Here is a 27,578-nt window from a genome sequence, read left to right as displayed (position 1 = left end):
GATGGCGCGTCGTTTCCCTTTTTTTTTTTTTTTCTTCTTTTTATTAAAGCCTTCCACTTCCTGCCCAAACAGTCCGGTTCAGGAAGAAGAAATAATGGCGACGCTTCTAGGGTCTGAGTTCTCTAGTAGTGGAAGAAAAAGAAGAAATTGTAATAGCAACATAGTCACAAAGTTAACGTCCAGTAAAATAACTGGCAAAGGTTTTAGCCGAGGAACACAGGTAAGAGAAATGTGCCCTGTATTGACAGCGGATGCATCCGAAATGTAAACCAGTGAGTCCGGGGACTTGCGCATGGATCCAAACCTCGAAAATGAAGACGTTATCCCGGAGAGCTAGCTAAGGAGCTTTTATCTCCATCTTTATCAGTTAGACAATGCATTACATCGTGTTTGAACCCAAAAATGATATATTTCAATATGTGAACATGCGTTTATATTGCCGAGTGGATAACGTTGATGTTAAAACCTCCACATAAAGTGCATCTTTTGTTGTTAGCACCACATTAGCTTAGCATTTACGGCGAAGTTAAAGCTATGTGATCTGATAAGTTATGCTAATAATAATATTATCTTTATCAACCTCTAGGACGTTAATTATACTGAGAATCTTAACGATTCGTTGTTAAGATGTTTCTAACTTTTAACAAAGGGCAGGTGGTTTTGGTATTGTTAGCGAACAGGCTAACTGAAGCTAGTTAGCCAGGGTAGTTCCAGCCGCTTAGGCTGTTACGTAACGACGCACCGACTACAACAAATCCCGTTTACATAATTTTTGAGCGCTAAAGAGCTACCTGTGCATGACTGTACGTTAAATTTGGTTTCCACTCGCAGAAAAAAACAAAAAATGTATAATCTAGGGTTCATGTTTTCAGCTGGCTAGCATGCTGGTGAAGATTCTCAGTCATCCAGGTCATAGTTATTCCAAAAAAGTAAAAAAAAACAACAACAAAAAACACCAGGGGTGTGAAGAAAGGTGCAGTGGTGACCTATTAGTAAGAGCAACGAGCTTGGAATCCTGAGGTTCTGAGTTCGTGTCCCACTCCCACAGACTGCAAGACCCTATACCCCACTATGGCAGCCCCAAGAGGATGGGTTAAATGCAGGAATAAACTTCTTCAATTTGAGATCAATAAAGTTCAGTTATTAAAAACACAAATGCTTCCTTCACACATCTGGGGAGTGAAGGAAGCCATTTATGTTTATATTTTCTCAGTTAATGCTCCCTAGTCTCCATTTTTCATTGACCGTTGGTAACAAGCATTTGCTGTTGGGTTGATGATGGGGTTAAACTACCCAACTGTGTCTAAATTTAAGTTCGAATCTACATATTTTATTTCAACGTCACTGGTATTGGATACAGACACAAATTTGAAACTCACAGTCCTTGCTTCCACCATTACCAACAAAATTGGGGAGGAATAGATGTGTATGTTCTAGGGGTGTAAATAATAATCGTTTTGTATCGATGCATCGATCCAAAAGCCGACGATCCGATGCATCGTCACGGCCGCGAGATAATCGATTCATGTTTTTTTTTTTTCCTCCGGTCTATTTTTATCCAGTTGCTCCTGGGCGTAATTCTCCCTCCCGTGCTGCGGTGCCGCTAAACCTATTTTGCCCTCCTACCGCGCTTCCTGGTTATACTCTTACAGCAGTGTATTGCAGTAAGCTTGACACAGACATTTTTAAATTATGCTCCATATTGAAGCCTGGTCTGGGCTACACGCTGTTGGTCTAGATACCGAGGCGGTGAGGAAGTGGGGGCGAGTTTAGTCCGACGACGGAGGGACATGAGAGCCAAAAAGAGCGGAGATCCAGCTGGAAAAAGGGTCCCAGCGTTCTCGCGCACCTCGCTCTTCTAGCGGGTCCAACTTCACGAGTTGTTTTCCGCAATTTCGGTCATAAAAACAAAACAAGCCGGCCTCCTGTCTGCTGCACTGTTTGCGGTCAGCTACAATCTGGGAGAGGTGCAGCGGAGCGTCTCTCAAGGGAGTGGTGACGTCGACACACTGGAGCCTTCTTCTTCTTCTTTTTTTTAATGGCGGTTGGCAAACAACTTATAGGTGAATTACCGCCACCTTCCAGAATGGAGTATGGACCAGACAAACTATTATATTCTCCCTAAAATACCCGTTCTTCTTAGAAAATTAAAAATACTCCCAAAAACTACATCCCCAGATTACCTTTGAAACAATTCCCTTATATCTAGTTTATTTTTATTCCTGTCTAACTCTCTACGCAACATCTCTCTTTCCTGAGTATATTTATTACATTCTAAAAATATATGTTGGACAGTTTCTTTGGAGCCGAGGTATTGCATTGAATTCATTACACTGATATTGTGCAGTATTTTTTGATGCAACTTTTCTACTTCTGTTATTTGCTGTTGTTTCTAAAGAAAATGCATAATGATATTACAGCTTTCATTGATTTATTTCAAACTTGAAACTTTGTTTAGCCTGTAAGGTGTAAAAAAAAAAAAAATAATAAAGGAAAAATGTAACCGATTAATCGATTAATCGAATCGTGGTGTATTCTTGAGAATCGAAAATAATCGAATCGTTGGGTCAGGAAATCGATACTGAATTGAATCGCCATGATGGATGTGATTTACACCCCTAGTATGTTCTGAACTTCAGAGCTCTATTGACCTTTCTGTCTACTTAATATTTCCGCCTCTGACAATTGGCATGATTTTCTTCCATATTATTGTTCAGTGGTGCTTTAGTTGTCCTTTTGCAAGACAAGAAGTGTTTCCCCGATATAGATTTATCATAATTTTAATGCCAATATGAATATGTAAAATTAATTATCAGCAGTAATGAAAAAAATAATTCATTAGATTTTTACAAAGCGCATCGAAAAACGTATTGTTTCTTGGTGTAGAATACCAAAAGTGTTTGTCTTACGCTGCCATATTGTATGGAATCATTCATAAAAATATGCTAAGGATAAAATTAATGGTTTAAAATTTGTAATATCTACAGCAGACTTTATATATCAGTTTATTTTTTCAATGTACACAGAAGAGCTTTTAGAAGATTGTTTAGCCTTTTTACTTTTAGGTGAACAGGAGAAGGTAAAGTTGCTGCTAAAAGATGATGTTTGATTGCAGGGCAAGGAGTTAGTGTTTGTTTGGTAAACACATGGTGACAGTAGGATTTGCTTCTTTTTTATTTTCTCTTTGTCATTATCCATCCAAGATTAAAGACATTTTCCAACACATATCCCCACATTTAGACTGAAATTTGGAACTTTTGCCTGCAGAAAAGATCCCCATTGAAAACGCCATCAGTGTGTCAAGCACCAGGTCTAACCCTCTTTAAATTTTCATTTATGCATATCTCCATCACGACCTGTGGATGACATCAAATAAATTGAGAAAATCCTCCCCTGCTTCGTGCAATTGCTAACACCACTGCTTCAGACTGAAAATATTTTTTTGTGATTTGGCTGTATTTATATTTCGTAAACATTCCGCATCTAATCACACAGAGTCCAGACTCGTAGATCAACACTGAGTACCTCAGCAATCCTTTTTAAATTCCCGAGCCCATTTATTGTTGATTACAGAGATTTTCTGTTCTAGATTCTAGAAAGTAGTTTTTTTTTAAGTGTTCTACCCCTGAGATAAATGAGTTTATTTCCAGCATAGCTCTCCAAAATGTTATTCTACCAAAGAGAAACCATATCACAGACTTCAAAGGAAACCATGGATCAGATAAAGCCTAGCATAAACAATCACCTAAAAGCTCACACTGTTTAACATGATTGCACACTACTTCGAAAAGAAACAAGCATTTCTTTGACACAGCCTTATTTTTCTCTGCTGCACTTCTCAATCCACACAAATATAAATGTGCAGACACAGCATGAAAGATACATTTAGCTTTCATGTTTCCCTATTTTCTTACTATTTTAGTTCTATAGATGACCTCATGAACCACCTAATTAAGCTTTTCTCTCTCTCTCTTTTTTTTACGTTGCTTGTACACAGTTTTAGACTTGCATTAATGAATATTGTTTGTTTACAGTCGGTTGTATGCTAAGGTTTTGTTCTACATTAGAAAACATTGCTCCTTCGAGTATCACTCCTACAGTTGTCTGTTTTGTGTATTGTAGCTCCCAGGAGGCTTGCTTCAGAAGAGAGATAAACCCGCCAAGTGGCATGGCATCCCTGACTTGCTGCAGAAGCTCTATGAGAGCAGCCACCCCAACAGTGACCTCTCCTATGCTCACGCCTATCTCAAGGTGAGGAGTAGTGCTTTTAAAGGTATAGTGGAGGATTTGTGACAGCAAATCCCATAATGCTGTGCAAGGTTTTCCGCTCAAAAGCATTCAGGGATATATCTACCTTTTCTGAGGCCTTTCTTTTCTTCTCATACACCTTATAGACACTTTTGCCTTTACAATTCTCTCCCATTTTCAAAGAACCGTGGTGAGAATGGTGAGCTTTAATGATTGTCTGAAACCGTAGCCCACTGAAAGTGTGCATGCCTGGAAAAAGATAGCTAACGGGACGAGCACATAGGACGGCCTGACGTAAACATATCACCAGAATGATTGACAATTAGAAGGACCACTTATTTTGATGATCCACCCGGAACAAAAATATCGTCCCTTATACATTTAAATGCTTTATTCCTGGTTTTTAAAACCGCAAAATGAGAAATTCATGCTGTTTTGTCTTTTTCTTTATTTTTCTCTAGAGCTTATCATCACAACTCTCAATGGAGGCCATGTCCTTTGTCACAGAAGACAGAAAGACTGCTCAGGAATCCACCTTTCCCAACACATACACCTTTGACCTGTTTGGTGGCGTCGATGTAAGTCAGAGAATGTCACCAATTGTCTTGTAAAGCTTAAATCTCTGCTTGGGTTTAAAGTAAAAACTCTACTTTTTACTTACTTTCAAAGCTGCTGGTGGAAATCTTAATGAGACCCACGCTGACTATGCAGAAGAAGAAACCTAAAAGTGAGTAAAAACAACTTCAAAAAGTTATCTTTGTCTGTTATCTCATAGCTACGGCTTTTTTTGTTAGCTGTAAATTTCCAGCTAACATTTATTTTCTTATTCCAACAGTGAATGATGAGTTGGTCAAAGACTGCCTTAGTATTCTGTACAACTGTTGTATTTGTGTGAGTATTTATTCAGGATAAAACCACAGATGCTTTAAGCCATCATAGTTTTTTGTTTCTCTTTTGGATTGTTTATTCGGTCTGTTTATATAAGTTAAAATCTTGATTTTTTTTTATTTTTTTTTTCTCTCATTATAGACAGAGGGGGTGACAAAGACCCTGGCAGCAAGGGACGATTTTGTTTTGTTTCTCTTCACTCTCATGACGAACAAGAAGACCTTCCTGCAGACAGCGACGCTCATTGAAGATATTCTTGGAGTAAAAAAGGTGAGTAGTTCTATGATGGGACCAGTGAAGTTTTTTTGGGGCAAAATATTCTGATTTTAATTATTTTTCAATAATATGAGTAACTTCTTGTAGATCATTGGTGTGATGTCCTTGTAATAGCTTAGATTATGTCAAAAATATATATTTGTTCATTTTCTTTCTTATCCTCTCTCTCCAAGATCTGATCATTTTGGTAACAGCAGAGCCAATTATAGTCCGATTAAAGACTGTTTCGTAATATGAACCAATTTAAAGGACATACATCGTATAGTCAGAATGTAATTACTAACCTGATTTTTGTTGTAAATTAAAAACTCTTAAGTCCCAGCATTTACACTTAAAAGGAATTTAATGGGGGTGTTATACTAACCAAAAAACAACAAAATATTTCTCATGATCAAGCATCAGTTCATTTACCAGACATAGTTAAGTTAATGGAATATCAGTTTTTATTGTAGTAATATATTTGCTTTGTGTATCTTAAATTAAAAGTGCTCTGATGTGATTAAGAATGACCTCTATTAGTACCTCAACTAAAAACCACCTGGTTCAGCTGATCATTGACCTAAAGTCTGATCTGTCAGTCGAGATGTTATCGACTGCAACCTGGTGGTTAATGGGCTGCTTGGAGGTAATGTGTGTGTTCACTTGTTTCAGGAGATTATCCAGTTGGAAGCAATCCCCAACCTCTCAGGTCTGGTCCAAAGCTTTGACCAGCAGCAGCTGGCCAACTTCTGCCGCATCCTGTCTGTCACCATCTCAGAGCCTGATGTAGGAAATGATGACAAGCACACTTTACTGGCCAAAGATGCCCAACAGAAGCGCAATGCGGGCCCATCGCGAGCCGAGCTCAACCAGGGTATGTTTACTATTGTAAACAGAAATATGACAGGACAGAGAAAACAGCCTATTGATCCGTGCTCCTTCTACAGTTACTCTTCTAAACATCCCTGGCTTCATTGAGCGGTTGTGTAAGTTGGCCACTAGAAAGGTGTCTGAAGCCACAGGAGCAAACTTCCTGCAGGAGCTGGAGGACTGGTACACATGGCTGGACAATGCGCTGGTGCTTGATGCGCTCATGCAAATGGCTACTGAGGAGGCTGAGCAAAGTAGCACAGGTGAGACGCCTTACATCTCATAACCTCTTCCCCTAAATGCTTGGATCCTCAGCAATTCGGCTTTTCTCTTTTCAGAGTCGTCAGATGAGAGTTCTCTGGCCACCAGCCCTCTGAGGCACAGGCTGCCGCAGTCCATGAAGACTGTCCATGAGATCATGTACAAGGTAGAAGTGGTGTATGTGCTCTGTGTCCTTCTGATGGGCCGACAGAGGAACCAGGTACTGCTGCTGTGCTTAGGGTCTAGTGTGTTGTATTTTTTAGCAAAGCTGAACCTGGCTTTATTCCTTCTATTCTGCTTTGTAGGTTCATAAAATGCTGGCTGAGTTCCGTCTCATCCCAGGGCTCAATAACCTATTTGACAAGCTCATCTGGAGAAAATACACAGCTTCAAACCACGTAGTGCACGGCCAGAATGAGAACTGCGACTGCAGTCCAGTATGATCCTCTTCACCTTCTGCTTTTCATTTTTATAAGAAATCAGTAAATTGTCACATTTTAAATTGAGCCCTGTTGCTTTTGTCACAGGAAATATCCTTTAAAATACAGTTCCTGCGGCTGCTTCAGGGTTTCAGTGATCACCACGAGTAAGTGCTCGAAATGTCAGCCAGTTTTATGCTGATTTTTGACTTTAAGGTTTCCGATTTTGTAATACTGCTTCTGCGTTTTAGGAACAAGTACCTCCTCCTCAACAACCAGGAGCTGAATGAACTTAGTGCCATATCCATGAAGGCCAACATCCCAGAGGTTGGGGCTCTAGTAAACACAGACAGAAGCTTAGTTTGCGATGGAAAGAAGGGTCTCCTCACACGTCTGCTCACTGTCATGAAGAGAGAACCTCCTGACTCATCATTTAGGTTCATATATTATAACTATAATTCACTAAATCATATTCATATCTGCAGTTTTTAAGAGAGGGTCTGTCTTGTCCTTTTTTGGTGACTTATTTTAGGTTCTGGCAGGCTAGGGCAGTGGAAAGTTTTCTCAGAGGAGCAACTTCTTATGCAGACCAAATGTTCCTCCTAAAGAGGGGCCTATTGGAGGTAGGCAGTTTGTCTTCCCATCTGTCTTTAATGAAGACTTCTGAATTCTCTTAAGAACCAAAAAAGTGTTTGTTTTCATTTTGAGGATTTTAACTGATCTCTGCTCATTTTCATCCTTGGCCAGCATATCCTCTTCTGCATCATAGACAGTGGTTGTGCATCTCGAGATGTCCTTCAGAGCTACTTTGATCTGCTGGGAGAGCTTATGAAGTTCAACATCGATGCCTTTAAAAGGTTCAACAAATATGTCAACACACCAGAGAAGGTATGAGAGGACTCCTGTTAGGGTATAAAAATACTATATTCTGTCAATCTTAATGAGCAGAAAGACTGACACCAGCTATGACATCTGTTGACAACTTTTCAAAGGGAATTTAGCCTTAGAATATTGCTTAAAATAGCCTCATACTTGGTATTTAAACATCACTCAGTCATTATGCAGATCAGCACAGTGAAAGAGAGAATGTATTGGATGCTGTAGCTCGTCTTTCTCCGATTTAAAGCTTGGCTCACTACAAAGTCCTTGGGAGAAACCCTTGCACACAGATGTAGCTTTCGATAATACTAAAATCTGAGCAGTTTGTCCATAAGACAGGAACTGGTGCTAAATTATCAACAAGCCATATTAAAACAGACGGCAAATGCATACAAAAAGGTTACAATCATGCAAAACAAACAGTCCCTGACTTCGTACAATGTCAAGTATCAGGTGAGACAATTTATTACCATCACATGTTGTTAATGCATCTAAGCACATGGAAACTGAAAAATTTGCACATAGTGCACTGAGGTGTGTAATGTTTTAAGACGAACAAAAACATCAAGGTGCAGTCAGGAAACCCATGAGGTGGAGGTGGTCTAATCTGGATGGTGAATCAGTCCAATGAGATTAAACTCAGCAATGGCAACAGGAATGAGGGGAATCCTGCTATTCCTAAATGAAAGGATGCCAGCCTCACTACAAGGTGAACAGGAGAAGATGGATTTAGCCTTAGTTCCTACCTGCTTATATTCAATATTTTGTAGCTGGGTTTGCTGCATTTCAATCTCATTTTCTGCCACATTAATGACCCTCTCAAGTAGGGCTGGGTGATATGAAGAAAATCTAATATCACAATATATTTGGGTTATAATCGCGATACATGATATAGATTACGGTATTTTCAAATTACCTTGTGTATAAAATTGCATCGATACACTCATTCAAACTTTTGGTTTCAAATTTTTGTAATATTTTATTTTAACCAGCTCAAAGCTTTTCTCAAATAATGCTGCCAAATTATGTCTTTCCGTGTCGGTATTAGACCTTTAACAAAATCCCAGCAACCAAACAGGAAACAAAGCAAAAATACACAATACGAAATACTATGGAAAAAATAAACAAGGGCTCTTTTGTGCATCATAAAAAAAAAAAAAATGCAGAATGAAAAAAGAAATTGACCTCATGTTACAAAAACAAAAGTTGAAATGCTGTCCAAAAGTTAGAGGATATTAAAACTATTTGCATTGATCTTTATGTGAAAATTAAGAACGTTTAAAAAACCCCTGCAAAACCTCTGAACACATCACAGGTATTATAGTATCTAAAAAAACATTTAAATCATGTAATATATAGCGTCTGCGATTTCCCGCCATTTCTTCGTTTTACTCTCATATGGGAACCCTTTTTTTAAAGTACTAGGTCAACGTCATCAGCTTCACAGCCGATTTTATTTAATGTTTTAATTGGTGTGCGAGGCGACGATGACATGCAGGGTTTACAGCATTCTTCATTTTGCAGCAGATGAGCTTTTAGGTGGTGGAATAAATTAGTGGTACTGCTACCTTTTGCCTTACAAATTACTGCCTTTTGTTTGACGTCCTCGGCATGAAATCTAAACCGCTGTCGTATATTGCTCAGCTGAAATACAGGCTGTCGCCATATTTCTTTTGCTAGTTGCTGTAGTGTGCGTACTGTGCAGAAAATTATCCTATCTGGAGGAGGGGTTTATGATGCATTCAGATTGTTTGAGAAAAATGAAACTTAGTGAAATAGATGCAGATGGATTAATGTCATCATGCATATTTGTACTCAATGGTTGTGATAGTCATTTTAATTATTGTGTGTGGGGAAACTAGAGATATATCAAGCATATTCGACATTCGATGGAAGGTTTAACAGCCAATCAAAAAGATGTGGGTTTAAATTAAACTCTGATAAAAGTTTCTCTGCAGCGGAAAGCTGGAACGTATCACAAATTAACACATATTTGATCATATGGGACACCCAAATGCTCTGCATAGTGGTTAATTCAAAAGAAAGCTGCTTCCTCCACAGCCCTGCCTGTCTGATTGATATAAATCAAACAAGATTATTGCATTAATAAAAACATAGCTAAGCTACATATTTCAGTTGGAAGCAGTGGTTGGAATGTTGTAGTTTCTCATTAAAGTTTGCATTGTGCTTCTCTTATGACCCAAATATTGAAAGCAGCTCTTTTGAAGTTTTGATTTGCTTAATTCAAGATATCAAAATGATTTTTTATATATGTTGATGCTCCATGTTTGCTGCACTTCTCAAAAACTCCCCATTGTCCCCCAATGAGACCCAGAGTGCTGCAGCCGTTTTTTTTTACATGATAAACGACAATTAAAATAACGTTGATAATTAAAATAACGTTGAAGAATTTTTTAAACATGAGCAAATAAAACTAAAATATTTGCTAGGGGGGAAAAAAAATCAACTTCTGTCTGATCTATCCCATGCTGCCCCCCCTCCTACACCAGCTGGTGGTCTAAATTATGTCTCAGACTTTGATGGAAAAGGCACCAAGAATTGGCTGGAGAAAGAGGAGACGGTGAGATGAGTGGATAAATAGAAATGTCATTATTAACCTAATCAGAAAGAAACCTTTGCAACTTGGCCTGTAAAGCTAGATTTAAATGCGCTCTAACTTAACGTCTTTTACTGACATTCATTTCTCTTAAAGCTGTAGTTTCCTAACAAAGTCGCTCCACTCTCTCCGCCTCCTACCAATCACTGGGAAGGTTGGTGAATGACTGAGAGGGAGAGAAACAGAATGAACCTTTGGGGTTTTTGTAGAATTTTTAAATTAGAATAGATGTAGCAGGCTGACAAAGACATGAGAAATTGATTTGAAGCAAAACTGTTTTTTTTTTTTTTTAATTATGTTCATATGTTATCATATGTCCAGATCGAGGTGAAATATACTGTAAAACCTTTGTGTAAAAAAAAAAAAAAAACGGTTTTATCTAACTTGTAAACTGTTGATTTATTTTCCTTTAGTAGGACAAAATTAAGCTCTTTTAAAAATGCAGAACCTTGATTTGTTTTTGTTTTTTTCTCCATACATTTCATCATTGCTGTTCTGTTTACTTGGCTAATTAAAGTGACACGGTTCAGTTTCAGGCCTTCCTGACTCAGATCAACAGCTCCCTAGTGGACTCTAACATGCTGGTGCGCTGCATCGTCCTGTCGCTGGACCGCTTTGAGAGCCAGACTGAGGATATCAAAGGTAACACTGCATACCTTTATTGGACCAGATTTTATCTTTAGACCCTGGTTAAGATCTTTTTTAATGATCAGAATGCAGTAATAGTTTTACGATGATGTTTGTCCTCTCTGTTTCCCCTTCAGTAATGGAGGTACTGTCTGAATGCTGCCTGTTGTCCTACGTGGCCAGAGTTGAAAACAGGCTGTCCTTCCTCTTCCGACTTATCAGTATCATCAACGTACAAACACTGACACAGGTGGGGTTTTACTTTCACATCATATGTGCACTGATGTATAAATGTTTGTTGTTTTATCTTACATCCTCCTTGCAAATTGCTGCAACTGTCACAGCTGCTAAATTCCAGAAACTCGGTCAGGTCTCATCATCAATGCGCTGTCCAGCAAAATAGTCTTTGAAAATTTTTGATTTGTTTTCATACCAGTAAAAAGCCTAAGGGGTGGGATTTTCTTTGTAGATCAGTTTCTTTCGTTCATCTCAGTCTTCAAACATTTAGCTTCAGCAAGCGTCTTTCTTCAGAAATGCTGTCATCGAATGAGGCTTATTATTCAGGCTCATAAAGGAGCATCAAACCACCATCAGGGCGGATGATTGATGTGTGAAGTCTTGATTTGCTCGTGATCAAACAGGCAGATAACTTCACAATGCCTCCTTTAAGGTGTCAGTCTGAGGCAGCATAGATTTCTGCCTCAGAACAAGAGACTGGATTGCTTGGAAGAATATTGGTCTCTTATCTGTTTCTATATCCCATTATCTATATTTGAAAAAAATTTGGTATAGAATGAATAAAAATTATCTTTAATGTAAATCCTCAAAGTGAGGCATATTTTAATCCAGTCTTTGGAATTAAGAGACACAGTTTTGTTGACCTACTTCCCACTGAGTAACGTTATTGGAATTATTTTCCTCCCGTTTTGTTCTGCAGGAGAATGTGAGCTGTTTAAATACCAGTTTGGTGATCCTGTTGCTGGCCAGAAGAAAGGCTAAACTGCCCTTCTATCTCAACGCCCTGCGGGAGAAGGAGTACAATGAGAAATACCCCGGCTGCCTGCTGAACAACTTTCACAACCTGCTGCGCTTCTGGCAACTGCACTACCTCAATAAGGACAAAGACAGCACATGTCTGGAGAACGTAAGGCGCCGGCGCTCACATTCCCTCTGCACAGATAGATAAATGATTCCAGGGAAAAAACTCAGTCCAGCCTGGTTGGTTAAAACCCTGAAATTCATTACTGAGTGAGATGTGACACAGCCATACCCCCACTATAAAAAAAAAAATGCTTTGATGTTTAAGCTGCACAAAAAAAAAAAAACCTTCCTCGGTTTGCAGTGGAAACTCTGTTGAAATCTTTCCATTTTAAACAGATTAATGTGATACTCTTTAGTCATTAAGTGTTCATGTGGTTTTCAGCTGTTTGTCAAACTCCTCACTGCTTGTGCAATAACCAGTCTGAAAAGTAGGTTTAACTTTCTAGCCTTTACATCTCGAATGTTCCCCCAACAACCTTAGATTAACATGGGAAAGAAAATTAAAAGAACCCAAAATGAAGTTTAGGAAGGAATCAAAATTTCCAGCAGCTTCCTTCAGAAAAGCATCATTAGGGAGCGATGGGACAGAAAAGATCAGAACTATTGTTCTAAGATCGACAGTGTTTTCTAGAACTTTTCTGTTATGTTCATTTATAAATTTACTGTCGGTCGTAGAGCTGCTTTTAACAAATGTTATTTTCAAATTTTGTTTTAGACTTTTTCATGTCATTCAAAATATATATGTATAAAATCAGTTTTAAAACGGCTAATCATGAGAATTTGCTCAGTGATGCCGCTGATATCTGGGCGATTCTTTTATTTTAATCCCCAGAATCGATCCTCAAAGCTTGCCATAAATTACAACCCAGTTCAGTTTAAAGCATGGAAGTTTGTCTCTTTTTAACCAACGCTGTGCTCGGCTTGCGGTTCTTCAACTTTGCATGTGGCTAAATGAGTTGCTTTATTATTGAGCCTGAGAGAGAACATTCTTTTCTTAATGTCAGCTTTTCTTTTTGGGGCATTGTTTCTGGTGGCCTCTCATGTTTTACTTAATGTTCTAAAAATCTGGAGGGAAAACAGGATTTTCTCCTAAATGCAAAGATCACGGTAATTTACAAACAGACCTTGTTGACACTAATTGCCATTCCTGAACTGAATCAAAAGCTAATTTCATTCAGTCGAAAACTCTGTTTCTTTAAGGTGCATTAAAATGCCTAAGCACATGATCTACATTAGTATCGCGTTCATGTCTTATTTAACTCTCCCCCCACTGACGTCCTGGACTCTACGGTATCCTTTGTTCTTGGTTGCAGATATTTTCCATCAGTAGTTTGTACAGAACATCTTATCTCTAAAGATCTGCACCGACATATTGAGCTTCAGTCTAACCAACGGATGTCTCGCTGAAGTCCTTTTACAATGGTTACATTTTCAATTAGAAAAAAATTATATTTCTTAAATCAACCTCCCAAATTGCAGGATTTTTAAATGTTCATGTAGCTGCTACAGATTGTACAGGTGCTGGTCATAAAATTAGAATATCATGAAAAAGTAGATTGATTTCAGTAATTCCATTTAAAAAGTGAAACTTGTATATTATATTCATACATTACATACAAACTCATATATTTCAGATGTTTATTTTGTTTAATTTTGATGATTACAAATGACAACAAATGAAAATCTCAAATTCATCATATCAGAAAATTAGAATATTGTGAAAAGGTTCAAAATTGATGGCCCCTGGTGCCACACTCTAATCAGCTAATTAACTCAAACCACCTGCAAAAGCCTTTAAATGGTCTTTCAGTCTAGTTCTATAGGCTACACAATCATGGGGAAGACTGCTGACTTGACAGTTGTCCAAAAGACGACCATCGACACCTTGCACAAGGAGGGCAAGACACAAAAGGTCATCGCTAAAGAGGCTGGCTGTTCACAGAGCTCAGTGTCCAAGCACATTAATAGAGAGGCGAAGGGAAGGAAAAGATGTGGTCGAAAAAAGTGTACAAGCAAGAGAGATAACCGCACCCTGGAGAGGATTGTGAAACAAAACCCATTCAAAAATGTGGGGGAGATTCACAAAGAGTGGACTGCAGCTGGAGTGAGTGCTTCAAGAACCACCACACACAGACGTATGAAAGACATGGGTTTCTGCTGTCGCATTCCTTGTGTCAAGCCACTCTTGAACCACAGACAGCGTCAGAAGCGTCTTGCCTGGGCTAAAGAGAAACAGGACTGGACTGCTGGTGAGTGGTCCAAAGTCATGTTCTCTGATGAAAGTAAATTTTGCATTTCCTTTGGAAATCAAGGTCCCAGAGTCTGGAGGAAAAGAAGAGAGGCACTTCATCCACGTTGCTTGAAGTCCAGTGTAAAGTTTCCACAGTCAGTGATGGTTTGGGGTGCCATGTCATCTGCTGGTGTTGGTCCATTGTGTTTTCTGAGGTCCAGGGTCAACGCAGCCACATACCAGGAAGTTTTAGAGCACTTCATGCTTCCTGCAGCTGACCAACTTTTTGGAGATGCAGATTTCATTTTCCAACAGGACTTGGCACCTGCACACAGTGCCAAAGCTACCAGTACCTGGTTGAAGGACCATGGTATCCCTGTTCTTAATTGGCCAGCAAACTCTCCTGACCTTAACCCCATAGAAAATCTATGGGGTATTGTGAAGAAGAAGATGCAATACACCAGACCCAACAATTCAGAAGAGCTAAAAGCCACTATTAGAGCAACCTGGGCTATCATAACACCTGAGCAGTGCCACAGACTGATCGACTCCATGCCACGCCGCATTGCTGCAGTAATACAGGCCAAAGGAGGCCCAACTAAATACTGAGTGCTGTACATGCTCATACTTTTCATGTTCATACTTTTCAGTTGGCCAACATTTCTATAAATCCTTTGTTTTTATTGGTCTTCAGTAATATTCTAATTTTCTGATATGATGAATTTGAGATTTTCATTTGTTGTCATTTGTAATCATCAAAATTAAACAAAATAAATATCTGAAATATATGAGTTTGTATGTAATGTATGAATATAATATACAAGTTTCACTTTTTAAATGGAATTACTGAAATCAATCTACTTTTTCATGATATTCTAATTTTATGACCAGCACCTGTAGATCAGCAATAAGAATGATTAAGGAAAAAAAAGACATATTTAGAAAGATTTTACGAATAGATGTTTTTTAGTTTTTCCCATTTAACTCTGCTGTGCAGAAATTAAACACCAAAGTTGAGCTTGAGTTGACGGTGATTTCAGAGCTTAGAGGCAATTTTAACCACTATTAGAAAAATAACTGACCGCCTTGCATAATATTTACACCTCTTGTCCTGATGCCACAGTTTGAGAAGGTATTTTATTCTTTTTAGATGTTTGACCTGTGGACCTTTGAATGTTATTGCTGCCCCCTAGTGGCAGAAAATTAGCAGTGGCTGTTTGAGAGCAACATTGTTCGTCCTAAAAATATGTGTTGCAAACCTGTTTCTCCTCCCTAAGTAAGGGCATAAGAGAAATAATTTGTGCTTTCTCCCCTCAGAGTTCCTGTATCCCATTCAGCTACTGGAAGGAGACGGTGTCGGTGCTTCTGGGCTCAGACAGAACTTCTCCCTGTTCCATAGTGAGTTACATTGATGAGCCCTACATGGATCTGGACAGGGACTTGCTGGAAGATTGACCGGCAGCCTGAACTCTTGGAGGAGGAAGGAAGCATGGGCGTCTGAAGCCGAAGAAAACTCTGGGCTGATCCTTCTGGGTGTTTCTGTGGCTACGTTCAGGATTTAAAAACTAGCTGTCTGTACCTTCGCATGGAGGCTTTCATCACACTTGTGAGCAGATATGGAGTCTGGCTCACTGACATCTTCTCACAAAGTTTAAATGCTTTTTATTTGGTTTTTCTCTTTTTTTTTTCTTTGAAATGAGAACTAAAACTTGTAGACCCCGTCCAGATGGTCTAACAGACGATGAGACATTGAAAAAAAAAAAGACTCCTGCATTGGTGGTTTGCTTTATGTGAAATTCAGATAGAGCCTTTTATATAGCCTATACAGAAATCTATGGAAAAGTATCAGAACAAATTATAACACAAAGAAGAAACAGTTTCTTTTCACTTGGACCTGATTTTCGGTTGGCACAGATTGGCACACATGTGCAGGATGGTGCCGTGTCACAGGCTGCCAGCCTCACTCTCGCACTACTTTATCACTACTGTTGATTTCTTTGACACCACTGCCTCACCTAAGGGGAAACCGATGGTAATGTTGGAGAACTTTCACCTGTTCTGTTTTACCACCTGGCTCTTGTTGGTTGGTGCTTTTTGGTTCCTGCTCTTATATCTTAAAGGATTCCTCTTGCATTAGGAAACTTATATTTGTTTTTCCAGGTTATTTTTTTATTCATTTTCTCAGATCAATGGCTTTTAGCTCTGGTTAAACTGTAGAAATTAAACGTTGCACAGGTTCATTCTTTTTATCGTTAAATATATATAAAAATATAAACTCATTTGTTGATTAAAAATGTTTTCATTCTCTAAAAGAAATTGTTTCCATGTTGTGAGAGCTGCTTAATAAAGAGAATAAACTATGCAGGTGCTAGTGATCAAAGAAGACTCTTTGTTCCCAAACCTTCATCTGCATCCAAAGGAAAAACTCTAACCTTTACCCGTTTATTCCAGTACAGAAGCACAGCTTGATGTTGGGTTCCTGACTGCTGCCATGTTTGACGTGTACACATTTACTCCAGCCTGACTTAACCTTAATACTGATTCCTTCAATACTTCTAATCAGGCATCAGGATCCATCCTATAGTGTCCAACATTTCTGTCCCTGTTTAAGAACAGCTTCCCTATCTCCTAATGCTGCCACCACTGTGCTTTAGCGTAGGACTAATGCTTTTGATCTCCCATGACCAAAGTATCTTGTAGAGGTTTTCTCTACATGATGTAAAACAGGAAGACTGCAGTGGGCTTCCTGTTCCCATCGGTCATAAAGGTTGATTGAACAAGGCTGAAGGAGATGTCAGGATATGTCTTTATAATCCCACTTCAAATGTCTGCATGATTTTCTCCTGCATGCTTTGATCCTTTTGTCATGTTTTTTTTTTCTTCTAATCTCCAAAGTTCTTCACAGAACGGCTGGATTCATGCTAACAAATTACTCGTAGATCGGCTGGCTAACAATGACATCGATTGGTTGCAGCTGACTCAATTTTCCTCAGCATCAGAGTAAAGATGGTTATGTATATTCTGACTTTTTAGGTTGTCGTATGTAAAGATGAATAAAAACACCTTTTCCTTTTATCTATAACAACTTTAAAAATGACTGTAACAGACTTGGTTAAGAAAAGTCAGGCTGTTTGACTCAAACTCTAACAAGAAAATACATCTCCAGCTTCAATGAGTTGCTTCGATTAAGAGGTCGTTAAATCAAGTTGATCCAACTTAAGTTTTTTAGTAAGTTGCAGAGTTAATTCAACTAAGTTGGGCAAATTTGATTAAATTCCTTGTTGCCAAGCAATTTAAATTGGAGCTGCATTTTTCTGCAACGTGTTGTTCCCGAGGTTGAACATTGAGGTGCTACAGAAAGCAACAAGTACAGGATGTAATAAAATGTTAACATGGAAAATGTTGAAATTTCATTTTCATCCGTTTGCGTTTTAGCCACACCTGGAACCAAAGTTAACCTCTTATCCTCTGGCCCCACCTTTAATGGTCATATCAAAGTTTTTGACACAAAATAAAAAGTCAACTTGAGAATCTTGCTGAACAATTTCCAACAAAAAAACAAAGTCATGATTTTTAATCATAAAATCTTTATTTGGGCGTGTCTGCAGTGATGAAAGGTTTGGTGTTCCGCTTTGCATCCCTCGGCCAACCATGATGCACCGGCTGGATATTAGCAGCGGTGTCCACAGCACCATATGAGACATCACATGAGAAGCCTGTGTGAGTTCATTTTCAGCAGAGGATCACATCCAGTCTCGTCTAAATTTAGTTCCTATAAGCCTGCTGGCTAATTTTAAAAGATTCCTCCAAAGGTCATACGCTTCCATTCTGTAGCATCGTGAGCCGCTTTGTAGACCAATTTATCCTCATCAGCCCCGTCTTTGATAAGAATAAACCGCATTAGATGAACACACCTTAGAGGTGAACTATTCTGTTTGGTTAGAAAATTGATCTAAAAATCACCACACTTGGCGCCATGGTCGTCATCTCATAGTTTTCCAGTTTACTCCATAATGAAGCCGTGGTTCCTTGTAATGGATCTTCCTGGTTTCTATGGAACACTACTGTGGATGTCCTGGTTCTCTGTTGGAAGCTGAGGGGTGGGACGATGAAGATTTTGGTTAATTTTTTCAAGATAGCTGAAGGTAAACTGAGGTTATATTTAGAATATTAGCTGAAGCTTACAGTCAGGCTATTTTTTCAAGGCTTTGGCCTCTGTTGGAATCACAGAGATGACATCTTAGAAAGCCTTTCCTCTTAGTCTCATGGTGAATCCGTCCCCCATCTCCTCCCTCAGCTTCAGGAACAATTCACACGTAGCCTCACCAAGAAGCTCTAGAAGCTTTTACAGTCAGTCCATCTCAAAGGCCAGAAAATCTCCATCATTTCATTAACCTGCAGGGTCTCCAGTTTTTGCTCAAGCCTGCTGAGGTAAAACATCCAGTAAGTCAAAATGATTTAAATTTGCAAACATGGGATATACAGTCTACGTACCCGTCCGAGTCTTATAGTAGCCATCTGCTCCTCATCCTCTGCGGGGGTCTGCTGCTTCCTACTGAGGAGTTGGTGTTGATTAGCAGCTTCTTCTCCAGCTATTTCCACCCGACCCTGACCTCCAGCTTTCCGCCCCCTTTCTCCTCCAGAGAGATTAGCTCTTGCTCAGATGCAGCAGTGCCCAACAGGCGTTTTACTTTTAAGTTCTTTGAAGACGCCGCCGACGGTCCAAAAAGGGTTGCTTTGTGGGACATTTCTGGAAATAAAGAAATTAAAGCAATTAATGGAGATTTTTGATTAAAGCTATTCTTCTTCAAGCACCAGATACTATGAGGAATTAAAAAAACAAAGTGTTTACTAGTTTTAAACGCAGCTCAAAATTAAAAATGACTTTTGCAAAGAAGAAAACACATTTTTCTAAAACTATTGGAATATTTGTTCCTGTATAATTTGGACGTTTAATTCCAGAAAGCTTAATTTTCTATAATTCTCTATAGTGTTGATGAAAATAAGGGTAAAATGATGCATTTGAAAGGACCTTTTCCAGGTTAAACTGATAATACATGGTAGTAAATCAGTGGGAACCGTAAAAAGCAAGTACATGGTCATATTATGTTTTTTTTTTTCAGCTTGGTTTTTTCAATTTGATTAAAGCCCAAATCCTTATACTAAGTCGAATTGATTTGGAAAGTCAACAGGCCAGGGATTAGATTTAAAATTTGTCAGCTTAAAAAATCTGGAGAACAATTTAATGATCAAAGGAAATAACAGATTTAACTTTCCGAACCATATGACAGCTCTCAATGTGTGATGCTGTCCAAAATTAATAATTTTAAACTGGTGATATGATTATTTAGTAAACATATTTTATTAAATAAATGTCCTGCTTAATTAAATTGAACGTGCACCAAAAATTTGTGAATTAAACTAAGAAATCAGATTTGTCTGATTGAGGATTTTCTCTAAATTGATGCAAAGCAGGAACTTAGATGCCTTTTTTTTTTTTTAGTAATTTGATATAGAAGAGAGGATAATCAGTTGGAACTGTAGGGACACTATAACAGAAGGGGTCAATTTAAAAACCTTGGTGGCAGCATCATGCTGTGGGTTTTTTCACTGATGGTTGTTGGGTTGGATCACACCAAATGGGTGAGATAATGGGTTGAAACGTGGACCCCTGGACTGACGCTCATTCTAAGTTAAACACATGCTAACATTGAGCATATAGAATCATCCCAGGTAGGATTAGACAGACTGAGCTGAAAAGCCGCATAATCGAGCATAAACTATCGGCACTAAGCTGAAGGGTGGTCAAAAATCCAGTCTGAATTATGAAATGACTTCTCTGCAGAGTTTTGATGGGCATTTATCCACTTGGAGGTTAGGTGTGGGTAAATATAGTCTTCCCTTTTAGACAGTTTGCATTTTTTCTGAAACGCAGTGCAGCTTTATCTCGCATGGGACAGTTCAAAAAGGCCCAAATGAACAACTTTCCTGCCAGGGATGAGTTGGTATAAACTTCTGACTGGTATTGTAACTAAAAACAGGCCTCTCTGTGAAAACAGCGTCATAATATCCAACCAGGCTGTTAAAGGAACTTTATTTTTAGTTTAAAAAGATGCCTGCAAGTAGGTCAGAGACTTTCATCCGGGACTTCCCCGTTTATTTATTGCCTTCTCCTTGGTGCCCGATTTTTGGCTGCAACCCGCTTCTTCATATCTAATCCTACAAATGAAGTCATACGCCCATAGCTGGTTTTATGTGAAGACAAACAGAGTTCGTGGATTGATTTGATCCCAGCTGGAAGGACTCTCACAGCCCTAAATAGGAACCTAGAGCATATTGCTCAAATCTTCCTATTGAGGGCTGGAGAGGCTGAGGTGAGTAAAGGAGGGGGAGCTGATTACATTTCTAACATGGCTCAGCATTGGGAGCCCCTCAAAGGTGAGAGTTTGTGGTTATTTAGGAACCAAAGCTCTCTGTCGGACAGGCGGCTTTAATCCTCCGTCACCCACCACTCATCCCATCAATGTGCCCGCTCAGAAGTACAGGCGCTGTGGACAAAAGGGGCCCGGGGCCATTGGGCATCCAGGGAGGGGTTAGTATTTTTAGGGAGGGCCCCGAGCAGCTGCTGCTTGACACATGTCAGCACCTGGCTCTGAGGACACCATCCGCATTGTCTGAATTAAGAAAGAGCAGAGAATGGACGAGACCTGTGAGAGTAACATGGGCGAATGGGAGCAGGGTTCTTATCAACAACGGGGCCCACACACATGCCGGGTGACCATACAAGGACAAGCACACGCCTCACACACGCCAATGACATTGCCCTTGCATGCCAGTCATACTTTCAGCAGGAGAGTGAACGCAAAGGTGTAGAGTATCACTGGCGGCTGAGCGCGGCGTTATCAGAGAAGCAACTGCAGCGTGAGGCCGGCCTCGGAGCGGCAGGTAAAGGACTTCCCTGAAGTGTTAGGAACATTAACATCAAGACCGTTTACAACAAAGGGATGGAAAACATGAATCTTTAGCATTGACATCCTGCAGCTCCTCTTTATGAAGAGGAAAACATAAAAGGAAAGGAAGGAGGAAAAAAACTGAATAAATTCTGAATTACTTTAATGAACATGCAAAGATTTATTCAGTTATTTTGTGAATGTCTGCTGGGTTAAATCAATGAATTTCTCAGGAATATACTGAACTGATATTTTTTAAAACCCAAAGATGCTAATAAAATGGTACTGCAACAATCAGAAATTCTAATTTAATTAATTATTAACACTAATTAAGGAATATTTACTAGTATTTTATGCTGATGATTTACTTTCTAAACTTAGATATTTATTGAGCAAATTTTCTACTTAAATTAAACATGCATCAGTCATCGTATCAAATAATAAGAAATCAGATATTTCCTTAATACATTAAAAGAGAAGTTTGTGTCTGAATTGATGCAAAGCCAGAACTTTAATGGCTTTTAAATTGTATCAATAATTTGATAATGGCTGAGATATATTCCTCCAAAAAAGTGAAGTAAATTGTGTTAATCTTTAAATTTTTCTGACTGATTAAAAACTGTAAAGTCCATAAATGGGCTGCATGTTCTCCCCTTACTGTTTTTAGTTTTTATTTTTTTTAAACAAAATATCAGAAACGGTTAAAGCTGGGAGTCAAAGGCAATGGAAATCGGCATTATCTACAAAATGTCTAATCGGTGCATCTCTACATTTAAAGCTTTGTTGTCAGATGACTTCTAGTTCGCAGTTTACTGAAAGCTCATTTCGTCTCACCTCTCAAATTTCCCCTGCCTGTGCTTCCAGTCAGTACGGCTGTTAACGACATCCAGGGAGGCTGCTTAGATCTCTGATCATCTCAGTCTCGTTATTCTGCAGAGAAAAAGTGTCACAAATGAACAAAAATAAATCCAACTATATGAAGTAAAAAACAAACGCCCAATAAGTCATTACATTCAAACTGTTGTTTCGGAACTCCCTGAAGTTGAGGAGAGCGAAGCCAGCACAGACTTAAAGTGATGTTCATGTGAACATTGCCCTAAACATCACTGCAAGTCTTAACTGCCTCCGGTCCGACTGATCGATGATGATCATGAATTCCCCAAGAAATCCAAAATACTGACAGACTCAAAAATCATCCCAAACACTGAAGCACAATCAGAGTGAGCCTCACCTTGTCAAAGTAAAAATAAAGATGCCTTCTTCGCTGATCTGCTTGGTTAAAGCCTGAAAAAGGAGAAATTAAATTTAAAACTGTTTTCTTTAAGCCTTTAGAAAGAAAGCACACATGATCAATTTTTTCTTGAAAAAACAACTTATAACTAATACATTTTTGCAAGAAAAAAATAATCTAGCAGCTCTAAACCAATAATTTTTTTTCTTTGATGGACACTTTTTGTACTTTTTACAAAAATTATGTTCCACATGATGCACAGCTGCTCTAAAGAGCAGAGGCTTTGATACAGATCCGATAACTGATCAGAGAGACAAAGTCTATCATGATTATAGATTATAATATATATTATTGACCAATACATTAATAAACAGGTGTTCATCCTGCAGACCCACATAAAGAATAAAATTAACTTGAAATGTAATGCAAAAGAGATAATAATCAGACAAATTTTACTGTAGACGTTTTCTTCTCTCTTACTAATTAGGACCATATATTATGACATATTAGATCAAAAAGATCGTTTAAAATCCAGAAAAACTAGACATGAAAAAATTTGCTCTGACTATATTCTCACGTTTGCTTTCATTATTATGCATCATCTCTTATAAATAAATACAAATTAAAAATACCATACCATGTTAAAATGGTTTCTCTATAGTAACTTTTTATAAAGATTATAATTTCTAAATAAATTAACTCACAGTGCAGATCAGCAGGGAGTATAGTTCAGGTCCGACAGAAATGTGGTGTTTCTCCTTCAACAGTTCACCTGCTCCACAAGCCAGTCTCCCTCATCCTCCCTAAGAAGAGAGAAGTTCTTGAAATCTAGTAAGAAAAAGATGAGTTCTGTGCAAATGAATGCTAATTGTACTTTAGTCTGTTTCCTCGATTTCATTTTGTGTTGGAATGTGAAAACCCAAACTGTTATAGTAGTATTGATCTAGAGGTGTATTCTCTGTATATTTGTTGGAGCTTATAATGTTTTCAAATATCTATGTGTGTATAAACTTTTAGGAAACGGATAGAAGAGCACATTTCTGCTTTCCTTATTTTGCATAATAACCTTGCTATTTCCTCTGTTACGTTAATGGTCTTGTTCTCCAAAGTGCTCTATGTAAAATCATTGTAATATTTCAATACACATTAATCAAGTGCATTTTTTTTTCTAATGTTGTACATTTTCGCTTACAGTACATAGCTTTGTGTGAATCATTAACACCTGATTTTCCCACCGAGAAACAATAAGGGTCTATTCTATTTGATTTTGCCAGTTATTTGCAATAATCTCCTCTTTGAGTCATAATATGTGTGAAATTGAAAAGTTTATTTTAAATAATGAGATTCATAAAGACAAGCTTTAATTTGAATGCAATAAAAAGGAACATTTTGAAAGGACAGACTTTTAAAAGCTCTGTGTTATGGGAAGTATCTTGAAAAATGAAAGGTTGAAGAAAGCAAAAAACAAATGTTAGGAAAAATGAAAACGTGGAGTCACATCAAACTGTTTTTAAATAAAGGAAACAATGTGATAGAAGATGACCCCACTGGAGGGATGAGTATTTCTAAAGGATAAAATTACATATTGAAAACCATTAAAAAAAATTAATTGCAGGAGATGGTGAGCAACCCTGAGCAACCATTTCTTTTTGGCAGATTTTTTTTTCTTTGGTTGCTTCTTTGAAATGTAAAAAACCATAGTGCATATAAGATGCTCCATGCTCCTGTTCTTTTATTCAGTTGTTTGTATCCAGTCTTGGCAGTTTAGTCAACATTATGGTGGGTCGGATTGTCTTGCAGTGTCAGGATGAATTTACTACACAAAAAAGTTTATAGAACAAGATAAACCTCTAGTTAACCAACTGACCTAATATAACTATTGTCCCAAAATGCCAAATGTGGTTCAGACATCAGAAAACAGACGACATAACCAGACCAAGAAGCAAATATTCACTCCATCGGTGCACATTTAATCTAATAACTGCACCCTCTTGCACATCTACATGCTCTGTCTGTATGTTTGCATTAAATTGGTGTTTTTTACTTACTGAACAGAAAAATTGTTTTAGAGCAGTGGCTCCTCGTATCCTTTGGATCCACAGTCACAACGGAAGAGATCAGAGGAGCTCTAAGAAGAAACATGACATCTGATTATTGTGATACGTGACCCGAAACCGTTCTGCAGCCTGACATGAGTCCAGCTCACATCTGATCTTTGTCATTTAATCCTGCTTCTGAAGGGAATATGGAAACACTGAGGAAGGGATAACAGTGACACTCACAGGGATCGTCCAGGGTCCTCAGCTCAGATGAGGCTGTGTCAGAATGGCCCTGTCTGTGGCAGAGCTCTCCACTGCGGGAAAGAATACAGAATAAAGGAGGATGAGGAAATACTGATGGATAAACGCAGCACAATGGACATTTACCCACTGAGTTCAATTAGTTTTAGCTTTAATGTCCCCTGGTTCTTCAGGGTTCCAGCCTTAATTTTTTTAAACCTAAACGCACAGCAGAGGGCTTTGCTTTCAAATAAGATGATTTTTGAAACAGCAATTGTAAAATAAGTTTATCTGGAAGTTTTAAGTTAGTTTTTCAATTTCTTAATTTTAAATTACATATAAATAGAATAAAAGGTTATATGATGTATAAAGTGATTCATTTATATAAACTTAACATATACATAAAACGTGGACAACATAATCTGCACATATATTGTTTTTTTTTTTTTTTTTTATTAATTGCAATTCTTTTTTACAATAATATCCATTGCATCCGTTTTAGGGATTTTAATTTGAAGAACTCTGATATAAATATTAAATATCTCATTTCAATCTTTGGTAGCACTATTCAGACCAAAACGATAGAGTTCAACACGTATAAAACTACTAACTAGGCCCAATAACTAGTAGTCTCCCTTTGAGGTTTACCGTGAGAGATACGCCTTCAGAAGATCCACTTGGATCCACTCCCCCAAACTTCTCCCACGTGGAGGCCAAGTGGAGAAGCCTAGAGCCTGACACGGGTCGTGGAAATCCTTTGCTGAGAAAACAGCTCTTAGTGTTCAGGCCTTGGACAGCTGGAGCGGCTTTGGAAAGGGCCGGGCAGCTTGTGCGCACTGAGCGCATGCCCTCCATCACCAACTGAAATGGTGCCATAAAAACGTAAAACCAAAACAAAAACGCCAACTGTTATTTTAAAGGATCAAACATGATTCTGAATTGTTGAACTGATCATAAAACAAACAAACAAAAACAAGAAAACCCGCGGCCTGTCTTCGCGCAAAGCAAAACGCGTAAAACTGGAAGCGTCCAAACAACGCCAAGACGCAGCGCGCTCAGTGACACCTCCTTCAGATGTGTCCCGCTTTATAGTCTGCTCCTCAAGGTCACGATCAGTGGACATCTGTCCCTCATTAGCATATGCCACCTCCTCCGCAGCCCATTGGTGCGGAGCCTCTGTCTCAATTGACACAAAAGGAAAGCTACGTTTTTGTCATAGCGCTAACCCCAAGGCGGCTATTTTTGTATCCCAGCTATTCCATGTACTATACACACTGGGAGGGAGTGGGAGAGAGCTGGGAATTGACCTGAGAGCATCTCAGTAAGAGAGGATTTATCTCCCCCCCCCCCACTTTAACCAGGCATCATTCTCATTTTAGACAATGATCTGGATGAGAAACCTCTGGAAGTTTCATCCAGGAGGCTTAGAGCCCCTGAAATGCTGCAGCTCCTAAACAAACATGAGGTTTGACTTTGATGCTGTGGGCCTGCTGCCCTCTGAGTTACGCTCCAGCAGGTCTGTGATGTCAGGAGCTGCTATTGTGTGGCTGCAACCTTAGAAGAGATTATTTCAGGAGCTGTGTGGCATTAAACATGTTACTATAAATACACTGTGTTTTATTAATAGAGGGAAACATGGCACGAGGCTCCTGAATCACTGCAAGGTAAAATCAATACCATAAAACACCCATTTTAAAACCATCAGCAGGGGAATTATTAATGTATTCTATTCACATTTGTTCTACTTATCAGCAAACCAAAGAGAGACATTCTGCTGCTTCAGCAGCAGTTAGTGTAACACATGGATCTGAGGAAATTTAACTTCAACAGAGACACATGTAACATTTTCGGCCATAGTTGCTGTAAATGTGTGTATCCAGTTTTTGCTCTGACCTTCAGCGTCGGGTGGGGGGGTGGGGGGGAGGTTGGTGCCTGCTGTGGGAGCCGGGTGAGAGAGTGGGAGGGAAGAGGACCAGAGTTTCTCAGAATAGACAAAGCCAGAGTCCAGCATTCCTGATAGGGAGACTGGTTCTGATGCGCGTACATGCAAACTGGGCCAGAACCAGTCTGGACTCCTCACAAACACCATAAATGCTCTCAAAAGCATCGCTCCCACTTCAACTTTAACTTTTTGCTACATTAAGACTTCATACCTCTGTGTATTTTACAAGGATTTATTGTGGCAGACAAACATAAAGGAGGATAATTGTAGAGCAGGATGAAAACAACACTTTTTTTTCTTGATTACAAGAAAATTACTGGAAGGTTTGGTGTTGGTTTGTGTTGGATTCCACTTACCGTAGTTGAACCACCTTATGTTCTTGGTTTGTCTCTACAAGCTTTAGATCTATAGAGACTACCATGTAGAGCTGAGAGCATCTATGAACATCAGTTTAATGTGCTACTACAGGTTTTCATTAGAGTTAAAGTAAATAGATTGTTCTAAAAAGTGATCCTAAACCTCATATGATACTTTTCACTGGGAAGATTTAGATTTCAATTTATTTCTATTCCACAAGAAATTTATTTCTGAAATATAAATTAAACAAATATTAAAACATGCACTAAAAGTGAAAATGATGTAAAATAATTCAGGTTTTTATTTACAGTTGATGAAAAAATGACCAATGGAAAACTATTCATACCCCCTTAAAAAACGAATGGACAAAAAAAAAAAAAAAAAAAAAAATCCACTTCATCAATCAATATTATCTTATCATTTCTAACCAACTTTCTGCTCTTTTTTCGTTGGTACTTTGACGATGAGCTCCAGGTCTACGAAG

The 27,578-nt window shown here is 38.6% G+C and overlaps 1 protein-coding gene and 1 long non-coding RNA gene across 5 annotated transcripts; one reads left to right on the top strand and one right to left on the bottom strand.

Moving 5' to 3' along the window:
* Positions 1-58: 58 nt before the first annotated feature.
* Positions 59-16,697, top strand: trpc4apa (transient receptor potential cation channel, subfamily C, member 4 associated protein a). The gene is made up of 18 exons (XM_038294789.1): positions 59-220; positions 4,123-4,251; positions 4,710-4,826; positions 4,918-4,975; positions 5,084-5,139; positions 5,278-5,406; positions 6,064-6,265; positions 6,339-6,524; positions 6,600-6,742; positions 6,828-6,959; positions 7,050-7,108; positions 7,193-7,378; positions 7,474-7,564; positions 7,689-7,829; positions 10,968-11,079; positions 11,202-11,314; positions 12,002-12,208; positions 15,653-16,697. Exons 1-18 carry the CDS (start codon positions 95-97, stop codon positions 15,788-15,790), a joined length of 2,325 nt encoding a protein of 774 aa, XP_038150717.1. The 5' UTR covers positions 59-94; the 3' UTR covers positions 15,791-16,697.
* Positions 16,698-17,902: 1,205 nt separating this feature from the next.
* On the bottom strand, positions 17,903-25,868 carry LOC119789739. 4 transcript variants are annotated; one of them, XR_005281625.1, is made up of 9 exons: positions 25,444-25,868; positions 24,799-24,869; positions 24,565-24,644; positions 23,221-23,319; positions 22,517-22,569; positions 22,120-22,215; positions 21,178-21,293; positions 18,830-19,085; positions 17,903-18,761 (listed from the first exon to the last, which is right to left on the bottom strand). It is a non-coding gene; the product is annotated as an uncharacterized LOC119789739 (long non-coding RNA). The 4 variants fall into 4 exon arrangements; XR_005281624.1 differs by lacking the exon at positions 21,178-21,293 and having other exon boundaries at positions 24,723-24,869; XR_005281620.1 differs by lacking the exon at positions 21,178-21,293.
* Positions 25,869-27,578: the final 1,710 nt, after the last annotated feature.

This window comes from Cyprinodon tularosa, unplaced genomic scaffold, assembly GCF_016077235.1.
Source record: "Cyprinodon tularosa strain WSP-4 unplaced genomic scaffold, ASM1607723v1 ctg11, whole genome shotgun sequence".
NCBI classification, from domain to species: Eukaryota; Metazoa; Chordata; class Actinopteri; order Cyprinodontiformes; family Cyprinodontidae; genus Cyprinodon; species Cyprinodon tularosa.
Note: the sequence above shows the minus strand (reverse complement) of the source record. Positions and strands in the feature narration are given on the sequence as shown.

Bases quoted from the DNA above. Each gene is read 5' to 3' on its own strand.
- trpc4apa (XM_038294789.1), top strand. From the start codon at position 95: ATGGCGACGCTTCTAGGGTCTGAGTTCTCTAGTAGTGGAAGAAAAAGA. The intron at 4,827-4,917 runs GTAAGTCAGAGA...TTACTTTCAAAG, and splicing joins ACCTGTTTGGTGGCGTCGAT to CTGCTGGTGGAAATCTTAAT. The intron at 6,743-6,827 runs GTACTGCTGCTG...TCTGCTTTGTAG, and splicing joins TGGGCCGACAGAGGAACCAG to GTTCATAAAATGCTGGCTGA.